This window comes from Perca fluviatilis, chromosome 19, assembly GCF_010015445.1.
Source record: "Perca fluviatilis chromosome 19, GENO_Pfluv_1.0, whole genome shotgun sequence".
Taxonomy (NCBI): domain Eukaryota; kingdom Metazoa; phylum Chordata; class Actinopteri; order Perciformes; family Percidae; genus Perca; species Perca fluviatilis.
Window position 1 is genome coordinate 36,131,308 of NC_053130.1, and position 20,228 is coordinate 36,151,535.

A 20,228-nucleotide genomic window follows, 5' to 3' on the forward strand; every position below is an offset into this window, starting at 1 on the left:
CCGGCGACACCATAACAATCCCAGAAGTGGAACGTCGTGGATATAGACTAATGTAAAATCAATACGAGTATCAAAACTAACTAAATTACTTTTCTCAGATCTATTGATTGTAGTTGGTGGCTTTAGTATTGTCTTTAAGATTTGTAAATGTGATATTTATTTACCATCTGCTCTAGCTTTTGCAATATTTTATACAGCTATATATCTATTGCACATTCACGGGGAAGGTGTGATGTGTGTATTTCAATTTTCAATGATCATTAATATTACAGTTTTTTTTTATTGCTGTTGTTTATTTTTCATCATTGATCAATTCTTTCTTTGAAAGTATTTCAGGGGGTGGGAGGGTGAAGGGTTGTGGGATCTGCGGTTAGTGTTGTTGAAATGGACATATAACGAAAAACCCCACCCCACAATATAATGCAAACCAGTACAATAATTAGGCCTGTAAGGCTCTAATATGGATTCTTGATTCAACTAATGTGGTAATAATTGAGGTAGTAGTAGGTTGTGGTGTTTTCGGCCTATAAATGGACTGCATCAATTGTGTTTACAACTGCTGGCCACAATAAAAGAAACATTATTTATAACCTTTGTTACTTGTTGCAGAGCTATTGTTTTGATGGTCTTATTATGTATTCCATTCGTTGCTCTCGCTGCACTTGGTGTTATCGCGGGAAGTGGCAGAGCGATACGCTAGCTCCGTTTACCTCCGCGTAACTGACAGAAAGCCCAGCCTGGAGTTCCTCAGCGCTGATGGTGAATAGCCACTGCTGCGGTAACGGGCGGAGGAGAAGAAGCCGCAGAAGGAGTCAGCGGTGGCAGAGGAATGATAGTTCTGAGTTAGTCTTCTACAATTAACAGTATTACGTGTATCATCTGATCCTTACCAACCCCAGAAGGGAAGGGAAAAAGAAGTAAAGATGGCGGCCGCGGCCTCGCCGGGCTCCGGCTCGTCCACCTCTTCAGACTGGATTGTACTGAGAGACGGTTGCCTGCGTTGCGACGAGGAGGGCCTGCGAAGCCTTTCCTACCACCCGGCCCTCAACGCTATCCTGGCCGTTACCAGCCGCGGCAGTATCAAAGTAATTGACGGCACTTCGGGGGCCATTCTCCAGGCTTCAGCGTTGCACGGTAAGCACCGGAACCCTCCGTCAAGCCCTGACACCAACCACTGATTGTCAACAGACACTAAACACGACGCTGTAACCTCAGCTAGCTACCGTTAACGTTAGCTGTTCCTGGCAGTTGTCTTTGGGCCTAACGTTAGTTTGATTATTGGATAAATCTGGATTCGTTCAGCTTGCTGTGATTGTGCCTGTGCACCGTCTTCAGACGTTAATCTGAAATGTAAACTAAAGTTAACGGTAGAGCTTCTTGAGCGCCGGTGTTTGCTACTGTTTACCCCAGTTGCAACATGCCAAATCTACCATGTAAGCTAATAGATAGCTGGTTAACTTAGCACAGCGCTAGTTAGCCGGGCAACCTTTCCTGTCAGTTTTTGTCATTCTAGTAGTCATCACGATATTTCGTTAAAATTGGAATTTATATATTGGACACCTAATTTAGCACGCCTACTATTACCTAGCTAGTTAAATGTACTACAGTGTGACGTTAATGGGAATTACTGTGATAGCCACTAAGCTAGCCAGCGGCACTCTAACGTTAGCTGCCTAACTTTACAGCCTATCGTGTACAACGTTAATGTCAGTCATTTGGAAGCATTCATGTGATGCTGAAAGTAAACTGACTTGATGCTGTAGAGTTGGTGTGATGGGGCCATATTTGTTTACTGGGCTAACTTGACTAATTCGGTAAAATAACAAGCTAACACTTTTCTTGTTGGACTGCGTGTCTGCACGCAAAGTCCACTAGCAATGTATACAGGACATTGCATACAACGTTTCCAAAGACTTGCATATTGGTTTCCTCACACTCACCTGGTAACTGCAACGCTGATCACTGTCCTCTGCTTTGTTTACACGTCATAGCATATGTCAAGTGCTTTTAAAAAAAAAAAAATGTTTAAGTGAAAGAGAAACACATGAACACACTTGATTTGGCTGTCATATAGACAGTGGTCTATTGTTACCATTTGTTTAACATCTTTTAACTGTGCTGATTTCCTGATGGATGTCAGTATTTCTAGAAGAGCTTTCACTCTGACTTTTATCAGTAGGCAAACATATATATTTTTTTAAACAAAGTAAGGGAAAACAATTGTTTATTAGTACCTGTAACAGGGTTTTCCTGAATATAGGCTGGAAAACGTGCGTGGCATGCGAGGTGTACACAATTTGTCCACTCACCTTTTAGAGTGGCTGCTTTACAAAATGAAAATGGTGTGAGGGACTGTTTTGTGCAGAGTACACACAGCATCCCATCAGACGTGTTCATGAGCCGGCTATGGCTTTTGGGCCACTTGCTCTGTGCTTCCTGTCCCAACTGTTTAAATATGAAAAGAACAAAGTTAATTTGTACTTGTTTGTGTATTCCTCAATATTTCAGTAACTTGTATAATTGCTCTCACCCTTCTCTGCTTCTTCGGCTTGTCTCAGACTGACCCTCACTTTCCTCCAGAACGGTCTCATCTGGGTGGCTGGTTTATTAAAGTGTTAGACTGTAGGAGACGTTGACAGTGTATTAACATTTACCATACTGAGTGTCTGCCCAAGTCTAAAGATATTAAAGTAGCTTATTATAGTCTGTCACCTCTCTCCTAGGCCTTTTAATAAGAAACAATGTAATCATTTCAATTTTAATTATGTAAATAAAATGTTATTGCATGATTTTAGACATCTGTGACAAACCACTGTCCCTGCGTTCTTATCCCCTTACTATCTTACTATTTAATTTGCAAGAAAAAGATTGAGTATGTCCCAATACATAGTATGTGAAATGCACTGTGCCAAAAATACCAGGATGTTCTACTGCATCCTGTCAGATTTTGCACTGAACTGGCTATTCTGACCCACAATCCTTTGCGCAGCATATTTGAGCAAGAGTGTCAAAGTTCAAGGCACAATGTTATTAAGAAGTAGTGTTTGTTTTTTGTGTGCGTTTTTCTCACACAAAATGTTTTCAGAAACATTTCGGTGAACCATTTTCGTAAAATAAGCGTCCAGTGCTAGAAATGGTAGCGATCCCTGCCGTCCAAAACCGCTGCTGTGGACACATGTTTAGTTTGGGTTTTTGCACTGTAATGACAGTAATAATACTTTGTTTACATTTCTGAATGTGCATTTGTTAATCCCCATTCAATTAAAATGTGACTGAACTCAAATAAAACAGCACATTGTAGTATCTGTAGGCAATTTGTTATTAAACCACTTATCAGTAATACAGTTAAAATTGGGAAATGTGAAAAATTCCTTTGCAGGTGTGCGTCCTTAAAGTCCTCCTGTGCCCCTAAAACTTTCAGTTAGGGGCTACAGTGCTACTAGTAAAAAAAGTGAGTCTGCTTATTGATTACAAAGTGCTTTACATATACTAAATATAAAACATATATGAAACGGCAATGAGTCTGTGTTACCTTATTTGACAGACATCTATGAATTTGCCTGTTATTTCTGACAATTTGATAAACAAAAATCTCTGTTATGCTTGAGGAAATGAACCCCCAATAAACAAAACTGCTTAAAAATATGTAAATACCACGGTTGAAATCAGCAGGAGAGACCGGTACAGCCTGACTCTGGACGGTAAAACGGAGATCAGCGCTCCTAGTTAAGTATATGTTCTGCATTCAAACAGTTGTTTGAATGTGTTTAATAGCAATTTACCAGAGAGGATTTGAATTGCTATTTTTTCTCTCAATTCTCATTGTTTTGGTGCTGGTGATTTTCCTTTTGGAGCTGGCTAAAACCTCTTTGGGGGGCGCCAAACATTCCTCCATGCAGGAAAAACCCTGATGTAGTGGTTTTCAGGTAGTAAAGTGTAGTGGTAGTAAACCTTCCTTCTAGCCTTTCTCCTTCAAACTCCTAACTCTGCTGTCCTCTGTTCCTGTCGCAGCTAAACCTGGCGGTCGTGTCAGGTGTCAGTACTTCCCTGCAGTGGACAAGGTCCTTTTTGTGGACGACTATGCAGTGGGATGCAGGAAGGACCTGAATGGCATCCTGCTCCTGGACACAGCTCTCCAGCCTCCAGTGGCCAAGCCGGAGGACCTGGTTCAGCTGGAGCTGCCGGTCACAGAGGTAAGGTAGACACCAGGAAGCTCCTCACAGAGATGGCTGTGGTCACCTGATATTTGACACCAGTTGTTGTGTTTGGCCTGGATAAATGTGTTTACACTAAGCCTTTTGTTCCATCATCAGAATAAAAGCCCTAGGTTGGAATGCACTGTTAATTCTGCGTATATGAAAGGCTGGTTAAAATGGCAATCTAGCAGGTAAAAACCTTTGTGTAACTGCTCCCTCAGATTACTTTAGAATCACGCCAGCAATCCTCACACTCACCCACTCTAATAACTGCTGAGTAATATAAAAGTTAGGAAAAGTGTGAAGCCCAGCATTAAAACAATAATGGTGCAAAGCACACAATGCAGCTTCATTTTTGTAAAAATTGGTCATGGTGAAAAGAAATTGCACACTGACACTCAAACAGATGTTTTTCCTCTTCAACGGACCATTGCTACTACTACTTTCAGCTCTTACACTTCTAGTGGCATACAACTAACATCAACTGTATCTTCAGGGCGTCCACTTCAACTGACATCTCAGGTGCTTTGATTGCTTACTTCAAAAATAACAGTTCAACTGCTTTTGTTGCTGTTATTGGTTATTAGTCGTTTGAAAGCGCAGTTGGGGGCAGCCTGCCTAGTACATTCAAGTTCAGCGAGACGTAGAGATGCCATGGAGCAGCTCAAAGCTAGGCCGCTCTCTTTATCAAAGAGAGTACCATCTTTGTCTTTATGGAAAGGACCATTAAACTATTATCCGAAAATATACAATTTCACACTGTTGCAACTAGGGTTGGGCATCAAGAACCGATTCCATCGGAATTGTTTCTTTATTGGAATCGTTTGGAGGATTTGGTTTCAGACCTGATCATGGGTTCCAAATTTAACATGTTAGCAAGTTTTGGTTTCCGTAGAAGCCAGGCGCTTGTTGTGTTGCAGCCGTGGAGCACAGTAAGCGGTGCTCTAGTGTGGCTTTATTTTACGTTGAAAAAGCCCCGTCAAACTGCAACCCACCTTTGAATCAAAATAAAACTTTCCTCTTATTTGTGAAATAAGCATGTGACCCGTTTCAACTCCACCACTCAAAGAATTGGAATCGAGAATCGATAAGAACCGGAATCTAAAGGAAGAATCGGAGTTGGAATTGGAATCGTTAATATCCAAACGATGCCCAACCCTAGTGGCAACACATACCAAAAGTGCTGAGTTCGTCATTACAGTACATCAATTTACTGTCAAATTTCCCCGCTTTTGAGCGTGTTGGGGGTGGTCCCGGGGTAGAAACGTAATTTGCAAATATTGCATCAAATTAACGGTTTATTATTTAATGTAACGCTAGGGGTATGCCTAGATGTTGTGGGTTTTTACTAGGCAATGTTTTTCTGTTTTTGTAATGTGGCAACAGCTAATAGTGTTTGCTACTTCAGCAATTAACAACCATTAGGGACCTCAAAAATCTCCACCCACCAGGATAAAAGGCTCCCAAGCAGGATGTGACTTATGCCACTAAGGCTTCTTGTTTAACGACATTGACCTCTTTTTTTGCATCATTTTAATTTGACATGATTTGGTTTGTTTCAACGTTATTTGTATTGTGTTATATGTTCAATACATGTGTATTTTGAAACATTTTACTAAACGTAATTTGATATCTACTACAACTGTGTACAAGTATGTGTCTAAAGCCCTTCTCGTGTCAGTGGACATGCGGTGGCGCAAATTTATCGTACTTCATCACCGCTGCTGCAATAAACCCTGGGGGCAAACACTGGGCAACACACATGCTTTCAGGCTATGAAATAAGCACCAAACACCAGCCAAATGCTGGTAAACATGCAAGTGGCAGGTAGATCAGCTTCACTCACCAGCCAACATTTAAACATTCACTAGCCATTTGGCTGATGGACAAAAAAGTACATTTCACACCCTGCCTGCTTTCATCTGGTACTCTTCAGCTGACAGCTCAACAGCTGTTCATGTCATACTGAATATGAGAGACTAACAGTTCACCTGATTTAAGCACTTCGACTTAACCTCTTCTCATCTCATTGCAGTAATAAATATTCAACAAACATTAAAAATGAGAACTCTTTCCATGGCTAACAATTCAACCGACACTTACAGACCTTACAAAATATTTTTTGTGTAGAACGAAGGCATTGAATGTTGTTCCCTATCAATTACTTTGAAATCATCCATCGAGGAGAGATGGTTACAATACATTTTGTGTGTGTCCCCCCCCCCCATTCTGACTGTAATTACATTATCATGGATCAGTTGGCTTCACAACCCATGAAACCTCCAATGCCTGACTCAGGCAGTTAGAACTAATATATATAAATATATATATATATATATATATATATATATATATATATATATAATACTGTATGTTTGTGTGTCTTTTCAGGCCCAGCAGATGCTGTCAGCCTGTCAGGAAAAGATTGATGTGTCTAACACAGAGGGCTATGAACTCTTCATCACCCAGCTCAAAGAAGGCCTGAAGAATACCTCACACGAGACGGCAGCCAATCACAAAGTGGCTAAGGTTAGTCTGACAACCTAAAAATCTTGTTTTATTGTTGCATTCTGTATTAATCAAGGCTCACTGTTTGTGCTCATATCAACATATTAAGGATTTGGCTGTTAGTGACACCTGAACGTCACGACCAGTGTTTCACTATATTCAATTATTTGGGATGTCACATGAGAGGAGCCAGTCAAGTAAAAGTAAAAGAGCTTCCCTGCTATGGTCATTCAGAGTAATTCATTAGACTTGTTCCTATGTCTTTGGCTTTTTTTCTCCCTCAGTGCAGTTACTTCTCTAACAGCATTTTACTACAAGCATTATGCAACATGACCTCACACAGATTGCAGAAACTCTTTCAACTGATTTAGTCTCATAAATGCCTCCTCTATCACATATAAAAAGTCCCAAGAGATCTAAGTGGTGGAAAGTATAGAAAAATACTGAAATCGGTAAAGCCAATTTCCCATTACAGCCCATGTTATTGGGAGACACTACAAATGAATAGGAGAAATATTTAACTATAACTAACAGATATCACCATGAAACTTCCCAAGTTAATTATTTACATTAAGACAATATTTTTTTGTATTATTTATTTGTATGTTTAATTATGCAAATGAGGCATTATCTAATTCATTAAGTGCTAATTTACATAAATAAAGGTGTTTTGGTATTTTTCTATCTGGACCCTATTTACCCGTTCATTGGTGTCTAAATGACTAATGTGAATTATTTCAAATCTTTGGTCCAGTATGGAGTGAGAACACTGTAACCAGCAGCCGTGAACCGGGCTGTAATGTAACCCTACAGGACTAATGTTCAGCATCAGTTAGAGTCACTAAAAGTTCTGTTGTTGCTGCTGACAGACTCAGATTATTATTCTAAGTGTGTGACAACATTATGGGATGGATCCCTACAGAGATAGACATTTTGAGAGTAAGATCCTTTTAGTTTATCATGAAATAGCCCCAAAATCACCATCACCAAACTCCACCAGACTCCATGTAAATAATCAGGACTTTTAGCGTGTATAGAGCCAGCATATCTCCACATGTAAATGGGTGAATTAAGGATTTATTTAAACCAAACCAGAGTGGTGATTGTTGGAACAGTGGAAAGAGGAACCAAGATGGCTTTTGAATGGACAGTGGTGGCCTAGAGGTTAAGAAGCGAGCTTGGTTCAATCCCCACTCAGACAGGAAAAAATCTGGGTGGGGAAAGTGAATTGTCCCTCCCTCATTACCAAACTGTGGTGCCCTTGAGCAAGGCCCTTAACCCCAACCGCTCCAGTGGAGCTGCTCAGTGGCCAGCCGATCAGACTGTGGTTGTACTGGCAGCTTCCAGGTATAAATGTGGAACTGTGGGAATGAGAAGTTGTTCTCAATTGACTTACCTGGATAAATAAAGTTTAAAAAAAATGCTCCATTGTTTAGTGTTGAGCTGCTGTTTAGTTAACCTTTCCAAGTGTGAAGTGGGACACTACATTGTATTACCAAGTAATGTTCCATTCAGGTCAATGTGCCTGTCTGTTGTTGCCATATTCTCCTTTCAGCATATTTTTGTAGCATACAGTACCTTTTGAGGTTATTCTGGAGAATATTCTAAACAGTATTTGTCATTATTTTGGATTGATTTGCATAACTCAAGCATATCTGTCCACCCCTATGTTGATAAGAGTATTACCTTTTTGAAGTACATTTAGAAAATGTGTGATTCATTTCTGTTTAATCATGAGTTAACTTTGGACAATCATGACGTTAATCGCGATGAAATATTTGAATGGATTGAGTATAGTATAAAGATGAAACATTGAAACATTTCCTGTCGTGCCATGTTCATGTTGAAGGTTTATGACTCACATGAACTAACTGGAGCTGGATGGGTTAGCTAGAGCCTGACCAATACCATATTTTTGAGGTTGATAATGCTCAATGAATGAATAATGTATTGGTTCATGTCTTACACACAACCATTTTTAAAGCATTCCTTCATGTGTTTTTTAAAGAACTGTGACCAAGATATGAAGTGAAATTGAATAAACCATGACAACACTGTTTTTAAGTTATCTCACATATCTTTGGTATCTCTGTGCTGCAGTTTCTTGTTACTTGTTATTCAACATATACCCCAATATTAATTTATTTTGTGATAAATAGTTATTGGTTGGGCTCTTGCATTATACTTTTCATTGGTATTATAACTGCAGCTACCAAATGCAAAGTGTGTATTGCTTTAATTGTTGAAGAAAACCCCCACTATGTGACTTGTGCTCTGTTATGTAAAGAAGTTAAGGCCTGTGTTTACTTTTAGATTACTTTTGTTTGCAAAATTGTTACTTAATATGTATGGAACTAATATGACCCATGATTAACTGTGTAGCCTCGTCTTTTGACAAAACACTAACCAGAAGATTTAACTATTTTTTTTTTTTTTGTGTGTGTATTAGGGCTGGGCGATATGGCTGAAAACTGTATCACGATATAAGTGTTTCATATCGGTCGATATTGATAATTATTGATATTTTTTATGACCTATTTAAAATAAGGACCAGGAGAAAAATATATTAAATTTAAACATTTTTATTTTAAACTTAACCTTCCTCTGATTATAATCCCCTCAGTTATAAAAGCAGAAATGTCAACACAACCATGGAAACCACTCAAATAATTAAAATGTAAACATAAGTCTAAAATCACAGTGAAGAAAGAATAAGTAAGAACTGCTTAATAAGGTGTAATAAAATGGTGCAAAGTGTTAAATATAAACATAGAGAAACCTCAAACCTGAGAAGAACTATTTTCTGCAGGTTTAGTGCTAGGTTGGTAACCTGGCTTCTGGACAGCGCTCAGCACGTCTGCCTCCGTTATTTCTTTGTAGCGTTTAGTAAGGCGCTGATGCAGAGTACCTCTCCATGGCGGTCTGCTGCTTGTAGTGTTTAGTAAGGCGCTGATGCAGAGTACCTCTCCATGGCGGTCTGCTGCTTGTAGCGTTTAGTAAGGCGCTGATGCAGAGTACCTCTCCATGGCGGTCTGCTGCTTGTGCCGTGTTGCAGCTGATGTTGTTGTTGGACGTTGATGGCGAATACGGCTGTGCTCCAAAGTGTGAGCGCGGCTAAGGTGGTGAAACAAGTTTGCGGTAGTGTTGGTGGGGACGACGGTCAGACTTATAAAATCCCCAAAACTGCCATACTGACTTTTCCTGTTTTATCAACAATTTCCTCGCTCGCTGCGGCACTCACTTTCCACTTATCGCTACACCGCCGGTTCTGTTATTGTAGAATCCAACACGAGACAGCGATGTGGCGCCAACCAAACATGATAATGTTACATGATTGGCTGTTAGAGTGTCACTCCCTACGTTGCTAGGTTACCAGAGAGTGAGTGCCTTTGTTCATGCAACCAAACTTGCTTCGCAACTTCTGGTTTCTTCCGAAGAAGAAAAACAAGTTATCGAACGTTTTATCGAACGCATTTTCTATTGATATTGATTACGTGTCTATCGCGATACATATCGTTATCGTTTTATCGCCCAGCCCTAGTGTGTATCCCACTGTACTAGACATAACTGTGACTCTAAAACTGTTATATTTTACTTGTGGTACACCCCTAAAATGCTATAACTAAATGCACCCTTTTCTGTCCTTTTTAAGTTTTATGTGCCCACTAACCACAATCTTCCACACCCAAAACTGAGCTGTTGAGTGGTAGCCTAATATTAAACCACAAATCGATTTTCTATTAATCCAAAAATGCAGGTGTGTGTGCGCTTGCTTGAATGTGTCAGAAAGGACACTATGAACGTGTTCCTTCTTGCAGCTGCATTACTGTGTAATAGCAGTGTTTCCCACTCGTTGAGTTTACTTGTGGTGGTGGTGGGGGGTGCAGGATGTGACGACGCGGTGCGTGATGGCTGGGTTTAGTAATAAACTAGTCAAACGAAGGTTTATTAACTATTTATTGAAAACAATTAACAGATCATTTAGAAATAAAGAACTATTTACTTATTTAACAAATCAGACTAAAAGATGATAGAGATGAAGTGTAGCCATGATGTGCTATGGCAATTAAGTCTGGTTTGTCACATGTTATGGTTCAGCAGATAAAATACCTGATTACCTGGAGCCCAAATTTAAAATGTATCAACAACTTAAGCCTTAAAGGTGCACTATGAGTTCCTGCATGACGTCACTTCTGTTGACGTTCCAAGTAAATACCTAACAAAACAGAACAAGCTCGCCCCTCCCCCCCATGTTTCCGTAACTGTCATGACTAACTGACTAAAGGCCTTTTTATGCTTCTGCGTAGAATCGACTGCGTACCTCCGCAGACCCTTCTGCGTCTACGCCAGACCCTACGCAGTAGCCTGATGTGCACCTCTTGAAAAATGCAACCAGACTCTGATAAATGGCGTTTGGGGAGTTTTCACAGCAGCATGGCTGCTGCGTTTTTATGGGTTATCAGTACAGTTATTCCCAGGGCAAGACCACCAGCAGCATGCTACTACTAACGATAGCCTCTGAGCCTGAAGTGAAGCGTTGGCACTGTCATGCACATGGCGTGAGACTTCACGAGGGGAGGGGGTGGAGGCCACTGGGCTGTGTGTGCTGTAAAAAAATCCCTTGTTGATTGGTGGAAAAAAAAATAGTAATTTTGATTTTATCTAGCTGGGCATGGGAAACACTATGGTAACACTAACTGGAATTAACTCATACCAGTGTCTACTTTAGAAAATTGACATTTTGATTCATGTCTTTCTGATCTACTAATTCTATTATTCTCGTTATGTTTAACTCCTTGGTTCTTTCAGTGGGCGACAGTGACCTTCCATCTTCCCCACCACGTGCTGAAGCTGGTGGCCAGCGCTATCGTCAATGAGCTGAAGAAGATAAACCAGAACGTAGCTGCCTTGTCTGTGGCCTCATCCATCATGGACAGGCTCTCCTACCTCTTGTCAAGCGCCAGGCCTGAGCTCGGGGTGGGCCCCGGGCGCTCTGTAGATAGGTGAGCAAGCAGGGAAACAAATAATGTTTTGGTTACTGAAGAATCAAACAACGGAACAGTTAAACATCACAAGATCCTCTTCAGGGAGATGGTGGTTCTAAATGCAGCATTTCTAAGCATCACTGTACTATGAACATGTTATATTTAGCTGTGAGACCATGGTGTAGGCAATCAGTTGTACACCAGCAGTGGAGTTGGTTGGTTTTTCAGTAGTTAAGACCACCTTTTTTTAGTTGCCTCTTGCCACACAATGAAAAGATTCTCATTGTGATAATGGCAATATTCCAACTTGTTGACGCAGTTGCCTGTTCATCTGGCAACTGTTTAGATGTGCACTTTGTTGTATCTGACTCTTTTACAATCTAAAGAGCAGAGAGATAGATTTTTTCAGTTTTTAAGGAATATTTGAAGGCAAACTGTTGCTGTTTATGCTGACATATAAAACAATAACACTTACTTTTTTCAATTGTATGTTATTAAAATTAATAATAAAATATTCTTCAGTTTTCTTTTATATTAATCAAGAATATCCCGAAATATATTATTTCTGGGCCACATTGCCCACCCCCAATATGAACACTTTAAGTCATCCAAGAGAACAATTAAGGTATTTGTGTGTAATAATTTAAGAGAGAGATTTATTAATTTGTGCACACTAATTATTATTATTTTTCTCCATGACACCAGCAATAAGGGGCTCCCTTGGGCCAGCAATACCAATCAGAATACAACATTTAGTGTTCCCTTCACAAATAGCATTTTAATAGCATTTTGTCATGGGTTGTTAGGATTCTTGAGGACTGTATGGATGTGTAATCTATGATATAACATGTATGACAAATTTTTCATATATACAGCTACGTAACAGGCAGGGTGGGAAATTAACTTTTTTGCCCACTAACCAAAGTGGCTGGTGGATGCCCAATTTTACCAGCCACTTAAATTTTTTACCAGCCACTTTTTCCGGAATTCAAATTTATAAAAGAAAGTGCACTTTTATACTTTTAATTGCTTTATTAAATTACTTATTATTAATACATATTTTATTAATATAAATGTATTTATTATGTGTCAGTAGCTTGTTGATCTTTACATTGTTAGTTAATTTCCTATCCTGGCCTGAGACACACATTCATACGGTTTGATAAAGGACTTAAACTTATCATTGATCTTACAATAACAAGTGTAGCTGTCCTCAATTTAGGTGTGTGTGTGTGTGTGTGTGTGTGTGTGTGTGTGTGTGTGTGTGTGTGTGTGTGTGTGTGTGTGTGTGTGTGTGTGTGTGTGTGTGTGTGTGTGTGTGTGTGTGTGTGTGTGTGTGTGTGTGTGTGTGTGTGTGTGTGTGTGTGGGGTCAGTCGCGGGGTAGAACTGAGCAGCGGAGAGCCGACAGGATTAAAACGGCAGCAGCTCCTTAAACATCGTTACATTGACGTTAAAATGTCTACAGGTTGGCAGGACGGTCTGAAATGTCTTTCGCTGTACCTTTGTCAATGCGCCAGTTGTTCCAAAAGTACCTCCTCTTTTTCTGTACTTGGCTCTCAACTGTTTGTACATCCATAGCTACTGCTGACTCCGCGGCGGTCCTCTTAACACCGGGTATATGTCGCCACATTTTTTAACAGATCATTTTCCTTTCGTCTGTACCTCAGCTCAGCTAGCTAGCTACATGTGTCACAGACTCACGGACTAGCGTGGTGAAAACTAGCTACTCGACTATGCGTGGTCAAAGCCCCGGCTGTGAACGGTTTCATTTCCTATAAGTTCTTCACAATAAAGGCCCTCCGTTATGTTGGTATTTGAATGTTTTTATTATGAAGCAGCAAAATCTGGACATTTTTGGGATTCATTAGCAGTAACGTAACGCGACTCCTATAAGCATTGTTACTTAACAACAGCATTCTTTGACAAAAGCTGTCCAATCCGTTACAAGGAATGTTTTACAATCCACCCGCCACTGTGGCTGGTAAACAAGGCAAAGTCAGCCGCCACTTTGAAAAAATACCCACCATTGGCGGGTGGCGGGTGCTAATTTCCCACCCTAGTAACAGGTACTTTGGCAAATTCCACACCAGCATACAGAATACTAAACATGTTTCTAAAATGTGTTGTTCTCTACAGATCTTTGATGTACAGCGAGGCCAACAGGAGGGAGACCTTTACATCGTGGCCACATGCTGGGTACAGGTGGGCTCAGCCTGACCCAATGGCTCAAGCAGGGTTTTACCATCAGGTAGGTTCTCAGAGAACTAAGGGGCACATCGGTCTGTAGGCATATCCTTAGCTCACGTCTCTCTTTACCTCTAATGCACATTCACATTAAAGGGGAGGAGGACACACAGTCTGCAGCCAGGCTGAGAGGTATCAGACATCCCTTGTGCTGGACAGCCTCAATGGCACGGAGTGTAATCCTTTGGGCAGTTTTCACCCCCCTCTGCAGGGCTTTCTGGTCCAACAGCTGAGGTAGAAGTTCACCAGAATCTGAGGAGACAGATTCATCTTCATCAGTCTCCTCAGGAAGAAGAGATGTTCGGGCACATTCTTGACCAGGGTTGTAGTGTTGAGGGTCCAAGAGAGTTCTTTTGTTGCAAGATTAGCATTAGCATCTGGGGGGGGATATATGTTGGAGTCACAGCCCTGGGTGTAAAGAAACGTCGGTCTGGATCAATATATCATTTCAATGATCCAATAGATGAAAGTGAAAATATTGATACATATCCTCATCTTTATGATGCACTATTACTTTGAAATTCCCACTTGTTATTAATTCTTTTTTTTTTTCTTTTTTTTTATTAAAAATGTGTTAAAAGCAGTTTTTTTTTTTCATTTAAACGTCTGGAGGAGCTCAGTAATAAAACTGTCAGATCATATTGTAGTTGCTTTTTATGAGATATGATTGTAAATGAGTTAAATGGCCATATGAAAAACACATATTGTATAGTTGTCCATATAATTGATATATAATATTGTGTTGAGATAAAACTTAATTTAAACCCCTAGTCACAACAGTAGATGAGAACTCTCTGGGTGGATAAAGGGTCTAAACTTAACTATAAGGTATTCTAAGTTAGCAGTGACCCTCGATTAGTACCTAGGTTTGTTTACATAAGTGGACCAGAGTTTAAGCGAGACCTTTTTTTTCACGGCCAAAAAATATTCAGGGTTCCGACCATATAGATCCCCTACCGGACATATGTTTTAAATAGCCATATTGTAGCCTACATTTAAACCACAATAAACGATGATGAAATCAGAACTGGACTTTCACTGTCAGCGCTGTTGTGGCAGTGGAGATGACTGCCTGCTAGGCTATGGTTCTGGCATTTCCCCACCCTGGGCCTGAAAACCTCCCCCAGCGTCCCGAGGTACCTGTGCTAGCGGTGTAAACACCAACACTCCCTCGGTGCTCTGAGCTCCCAGTCCTGGCAGTTACAGTTAGCGTTACTTCAGCAGCAAGTAAAGCTTTCTGTCTATCAGGAAACTCACCGATCGTTGAGGCAGAGCAGCCGCAGGACATCAGAATATGATCCAAAATATTATGCAGTTTTACCCAAATCAGTGGTAGTGTCGTAACGCATTACAGACTTCTCCTGAGAGATCGTACCGGCTCGCCAAAGTTACAAAAAGTACAGGTGTCCGTGGCGCAGAGTGGCAATGACAGCGGCACCGGTCAGTGTAGCATCAAATTATGCTATTAATTATTTATTTATTTGGCATACACTCTTGAACAAAATCTTAAGACCGGGGGAAACATTGCAAGTTTTCCGCATTTCGCGCTAGTGGATCATACCCGGGTTGTAAGTATTGCTTTAAAATGCCAAAAGAAGAAACAGGAGCAAGAGACAAAAAATAGAGAGTAGGCAATTTATTGAAAACTGCATTTAAACTTAAACAGGCTGGTCATCAGCTGATCAAAAGTTTAAGACCATAGGCATAAAATGGTAAAATCTGCACAAAAATATGGCTTTTGTGTCATTGTTCTTCAGGCAGTCACACTGTCATGATCTCCTGATGGCAAAGGCAAAAAGGCTTTCTCTCATTGAACTTGGCAGGATTTTTGAGCTGCACAAGCTAGGCCTCTCGCAACACGCCATCGCTGCCAAGGTTGGACGCAGTAAGACAGTCATTTTACATTTCTTAAAAGATCCTGAGAGATATGGGACAAAAAAGTCAAGCGGTAGACCCAAAAAAATTTCACCTGCACTGAGCCGCAGGATCCGACTGGTTGTCCGTGAAGACACAGGTCAATCCTTGACCCAAATTAAGGCCCTTACTGGTGCTGACTGTAGCCCAATAACCATAAGATGTCATCTGCGAGAAAAGGGCTTCAGGAACAAAAAACGTCTTCAAAGGCCACGTCTCCTCCAATGCCACAAACTTGCCCGTTTGGAATTTGCAAGGGAGCACCAAACATGGGACATTGAAAAATGACAAGAAAATAATTTAACCTGGACGGTCCTGATGGCTTTCAACGTTACTGGCATGAGAAGGAGATCCCACCGGAGATGTTTTCTACATGGCACAGTGGAGGAGGCTCCATCATGATTTGGGGTGATTTTTCCTTCAATGGGAAAATGGAGCTTTAGGTTGTCCAGGGGCGTCAAACGGCGACTGGCTATGTGGACATGTTGCAGCGGGCATCCCTCTTGACTGAGGGCCCCCATCTGTGCGGTAATGAATGGGTCTTTCAACAGGACAACGCTGCAATTCACACCGCCCGCCTGACGAAGGACTTCTTCCAGGAGAATAGCTCTTTTGGACCATCCTGTGTGTTCCCCTGATCTTAATCCAGTTGAGAACATTTGGGGATGGATGGCAAGGGAAGTTTACAAAAACGGACGTCAGTTCCAGACTGTGGATGCCCTTCGTGAAGCCATCTTCACCACATGGAGCAACGTTCCCAGCAGCCTCCTGGGAACAGTTGCATCAAACATGGTGAAACGAGTGTTTGAAGTGATCAACAAGAACGGTGGGGCTACTCACTACTGAGTCCTTTTTTGACACTTTTAGTTCTGTTGTGGGTTTTTTTTTGGGCTATGGTCCTAAATCTTCTGTTTTGAACAGCTGGTTTAAGTTTAAATTCAGTTTTCTTTTTTTTCTTGCTCTATTTTGTCTTTTTTTTTGGCATTTTGAAGCAATACTTACACCAGCCCGGTTATGATCCACTAAGCGAAATTGGGGAACACCTTTTTTCCCGGTTTTAAGATTTTTTTTGTTCAAGAGTGTATTTCCCAATAGACATGTTTGGCGTTGATAATTTCATCTGCTGGGCAACTACGCATGACAAAGCCAAAAAGCACATGTCTCCCATCTCTGGTCTTACCGGAGTCATCTGCTGTTCTATCTGCCCGGAGGACGTATTGTCCGCCCCCCCTCCCCCTTAGCTCAATTGTTAGTGATGATCCGCTGCCACAGCTCAATTATTTTCTTCGCCATACACCATTGCAGGGGAAATGCTGGGCAATATCAGCTGATGAAGTAGCTTTAGCTTAGCACTTAACCTTCCTCTCTTTGCTGCCTTTCCATATTGGTAGCCTCCTATGTCTTGTCTTGTTAGAGTTATGAAATCCAATGTTCAAAAGTTCTTGTCAGCTCTATGATATCTATGGAAGACTCTTAGAGAGCAGACTTGAACCAAATGGGCAGATAACTACTAATATGCAGAATGTGTTGAGACACTGAACCTCGCTCTGCCATCTTGGTCCAGACAATTATAATTTACAATAATGTAATATCAATGCTGGTTTGCCTTGTTTTTACACCTGCTCTGCAAACCTAAGTGTTTAAGCTATACTGTTCCCTCTTGTCTTTCCACAGCCTGCCTCAACAGGGGATGACAGAGCCATGTGTTTCACCTGCAGTGTGTGTCTGGTCTGTTGGGAACCTACGGATGAGCCCTGGTGAGTAGAGATAACTAATTAGGGCCCAAGCACCAAAGTGCCAGGGCCCAATGGTCAGTGCCAGGGACTTATTGTTTCTAAACAGATAATTTTTGTGCTGCGTAATTGCGTTTTTGAGAGGCTTGGGATGCTCGAAAACTTACAAAAATTGGCACACATGTCAAACCTGGTGAATATTTCTGCAGGGATATGGCCTGTGCGTGGCCAGCGGGCTTCGTAGTGCCCCCGAATGCACACCAAGGTTGGGATAAAGTTCCATTGATGTTCACGAAATTTGGTGGGAACATTGTGCTCATCTTTAGGGCATATCATTTTTTAGAATGTTTTTGTCTGACAGGAAGTAAGCAATCTTGCATTTTGTGTCTTGATTTTCATTTTACAAACGCATGTTTGAGGACAAAACTTTGCAGCCATATTCAAACTAGTAATTATTTCGATTTGATATCGCATTTTGGCTATACAGCAATTTGGTTCATGCGTATTAAGCGGGCTCCATAGTGCCCCCTAATGCGTGGAATGCCTTAACTTGGACAAAGTTGCTGCGATAGTCACGAAATTTGGTACCCATATTGATCTCATTATTTTGGACGTATTTTACTTTTCATTAGCTCCGCCCAACAGGATATCATGTATTTTATGCAATCCTACCAGGGGGTTTATCCAGGGTGGGAAATAAACTTTTTTGCCCACCAGCCAAAGTGGCTGGTGGCTGGTGCGTGCGTGTGTGTCAGTCGCGGGGTAGAACTGAGCAGCGGAGAGCCGACAGGATTAAAACATCAGCAGCTTTCAGCGACTTAAACATCGTTGCAGTCTACATTGATGTTAAAATGTATACAGGTTGGCAGGACGGTCTGAAATGTTTTGCACGGTCTTTCGCTGTACGTTTTGTCAATGCGGCACTTGTTCCAAAAGTACCTTCTCTTCTTTACTTGGCCCTCAACAGTTTGTACAGTCCTAGCTACTGCGGAGTCACGGAGGGCCTCTTAACACCGGGGATATGTCACCACATTTTTTTAACCGATAATTTTCCTTTCGTCTTTACCTCAGCTCAGCTACATGGTGTCACGGACTAGCGCTGAAAACTACTCGACTTTGCGTGGTCAAAGCCCCGGCTGTGAACGGTTTCATTTCCTATAAGTTCTTCACAATAAAAGTCCTCAGTTATTTTGGTATTTGAATGTTTTTATTATGAAGCAGCAAAATCCTGAAAAGTTGGGGATTCATTAGCAGTAACGTAACGTGACTCCTATAAGCATTGTGCATTGTTACTTAGCAACAGCATTCTTTGACAAAAGCTGTCCAAACCGTTACAAGGAATGTTTTACAATCCACCTGACACTGTGGCTGGTAAACAAGGCAAAGTCACCCGCCACATGGCGGGTGCTAATTTCCCACCCTGGGTTTATTGGTTTTGTCTCATATTTGGTTGGCATAATCCTCCCCAGTAATGAAACCCTAAATTGCGAAGGAATGTAAGTGTAACAGCAATCGGCATTCCCGCTAGTACCCTCCATATGCTGGGAGGGGCGGCGCCCCGTTCATCGCTGCCTGCAGCTTTAATTCTGCTTTAGCTACTAGATCATATCAATGATGACCAACATTTCTCCACTACCCTCAGGTCTGAACATGAGCGACATTCTCCCAATTGTCCCTTTGTGAAGGGCGAGCACACACAGAACGTGCCGCTGTCAGTGACACTGGCAACCAGCCCTGCCCAGTTTCCCAACAACCTCGACAGTTCAGACAAGATCGCCTGCTATGGCTTCGGCAGCTGCCCGCAGTTTCTGGCTGCTGCCACCAAGAGGGGGAAGATCTGCATCTGGGATGTCTCCAAAATGATGAAGGTCAGAGAATCTAACGGAATGCGTGAGACTCTATCACCTGTCCTGTGTTCCACTTTTAAAGTTATTGGTGTCAGTAGGACTGACCCGAATACTTCAAAGCTGCGATAATCGACATCCAAACCAGTATGCTTCTTTCCTTCCGTTTAGTATTATTATTATTAGTATTATTATTGTTTTATTTTTGTGTGTGTATATATATATATATATATATATATATATATATATATATATATATATATATATATGTGTATATATATATATATTGTGTGTGTATATATATATATATGTGTGTGTATATATATATATGTATTGTTTATATATATATATATGTGTGTATATATATATATATATGTGTGTGTATATATATATATATGTGTGTAAATATATATATATATATGTGTGTATATATATATATATGTGTGTATATATATATATATGTGTATATATATATATATGTGTGTATATATATATATGTGTATATATATATATATTATATATATATGTGTGTGTTGTATATATATATATATATATATTTATAGACCCTTTCCTCTTTCTCTCTATATATTTCTCTCCTCTGTATATATACTGTGTGTATATATATATGTGTATACTCTCTCTCTCTTTCTCTCTCTCTCTCTCTCTCCCCACTTTCTCTCCTCCTCTCTTTCTCTCTCCTCTCTCTCTTTCTCTCTCTCTCTCTCGTCATTATTCTTTCTCCTCTTTGTCTCTGTCCAAACTCTGTCCTCTCAGTTATTCTTTCCTTTCATCATCCTTTCTCC

The 20,228-nt window shown here is 40.8% G+C and overlaps 1 protein-coding gene across 1 annotated transcript in view; it reads left to right on the plus strand.

Moving 5' to 3' along the window:
- The first annotated feature begins 692 nt into the window (after positions 1 to 692).
- The window catches only part of birc6 (baculoviral IAP repeat containing 6), a 164,152-nt gene continuing 144,616 nt past the window's right edge, over positions 693 to 20,228 (plus strand). The window contains 7 exon segments of the mRNA XM_039784797.1: positions 693 to 1,134; positions 4,012 to 4,193; positions 6,588 to 6,725; positions 11,514 to 11,707; positions 13,827 to 13,938; positions 17,523 to 17,605; positions 19,224 to 19,449. Of these exon segments, the coding sequence (XP_039640731.1) occupies positions 924 to 1,134; positions 4,012 to 4,193; positions 6,588 to 6,725; positions 11,514 to 11,707; positions 13,827 to 13,938; positions 17,523 to 17,605; positions 19,224 to 19,449 (1,146 nt within the window). The 5' untranslated portion in view covers positions 693 to 923.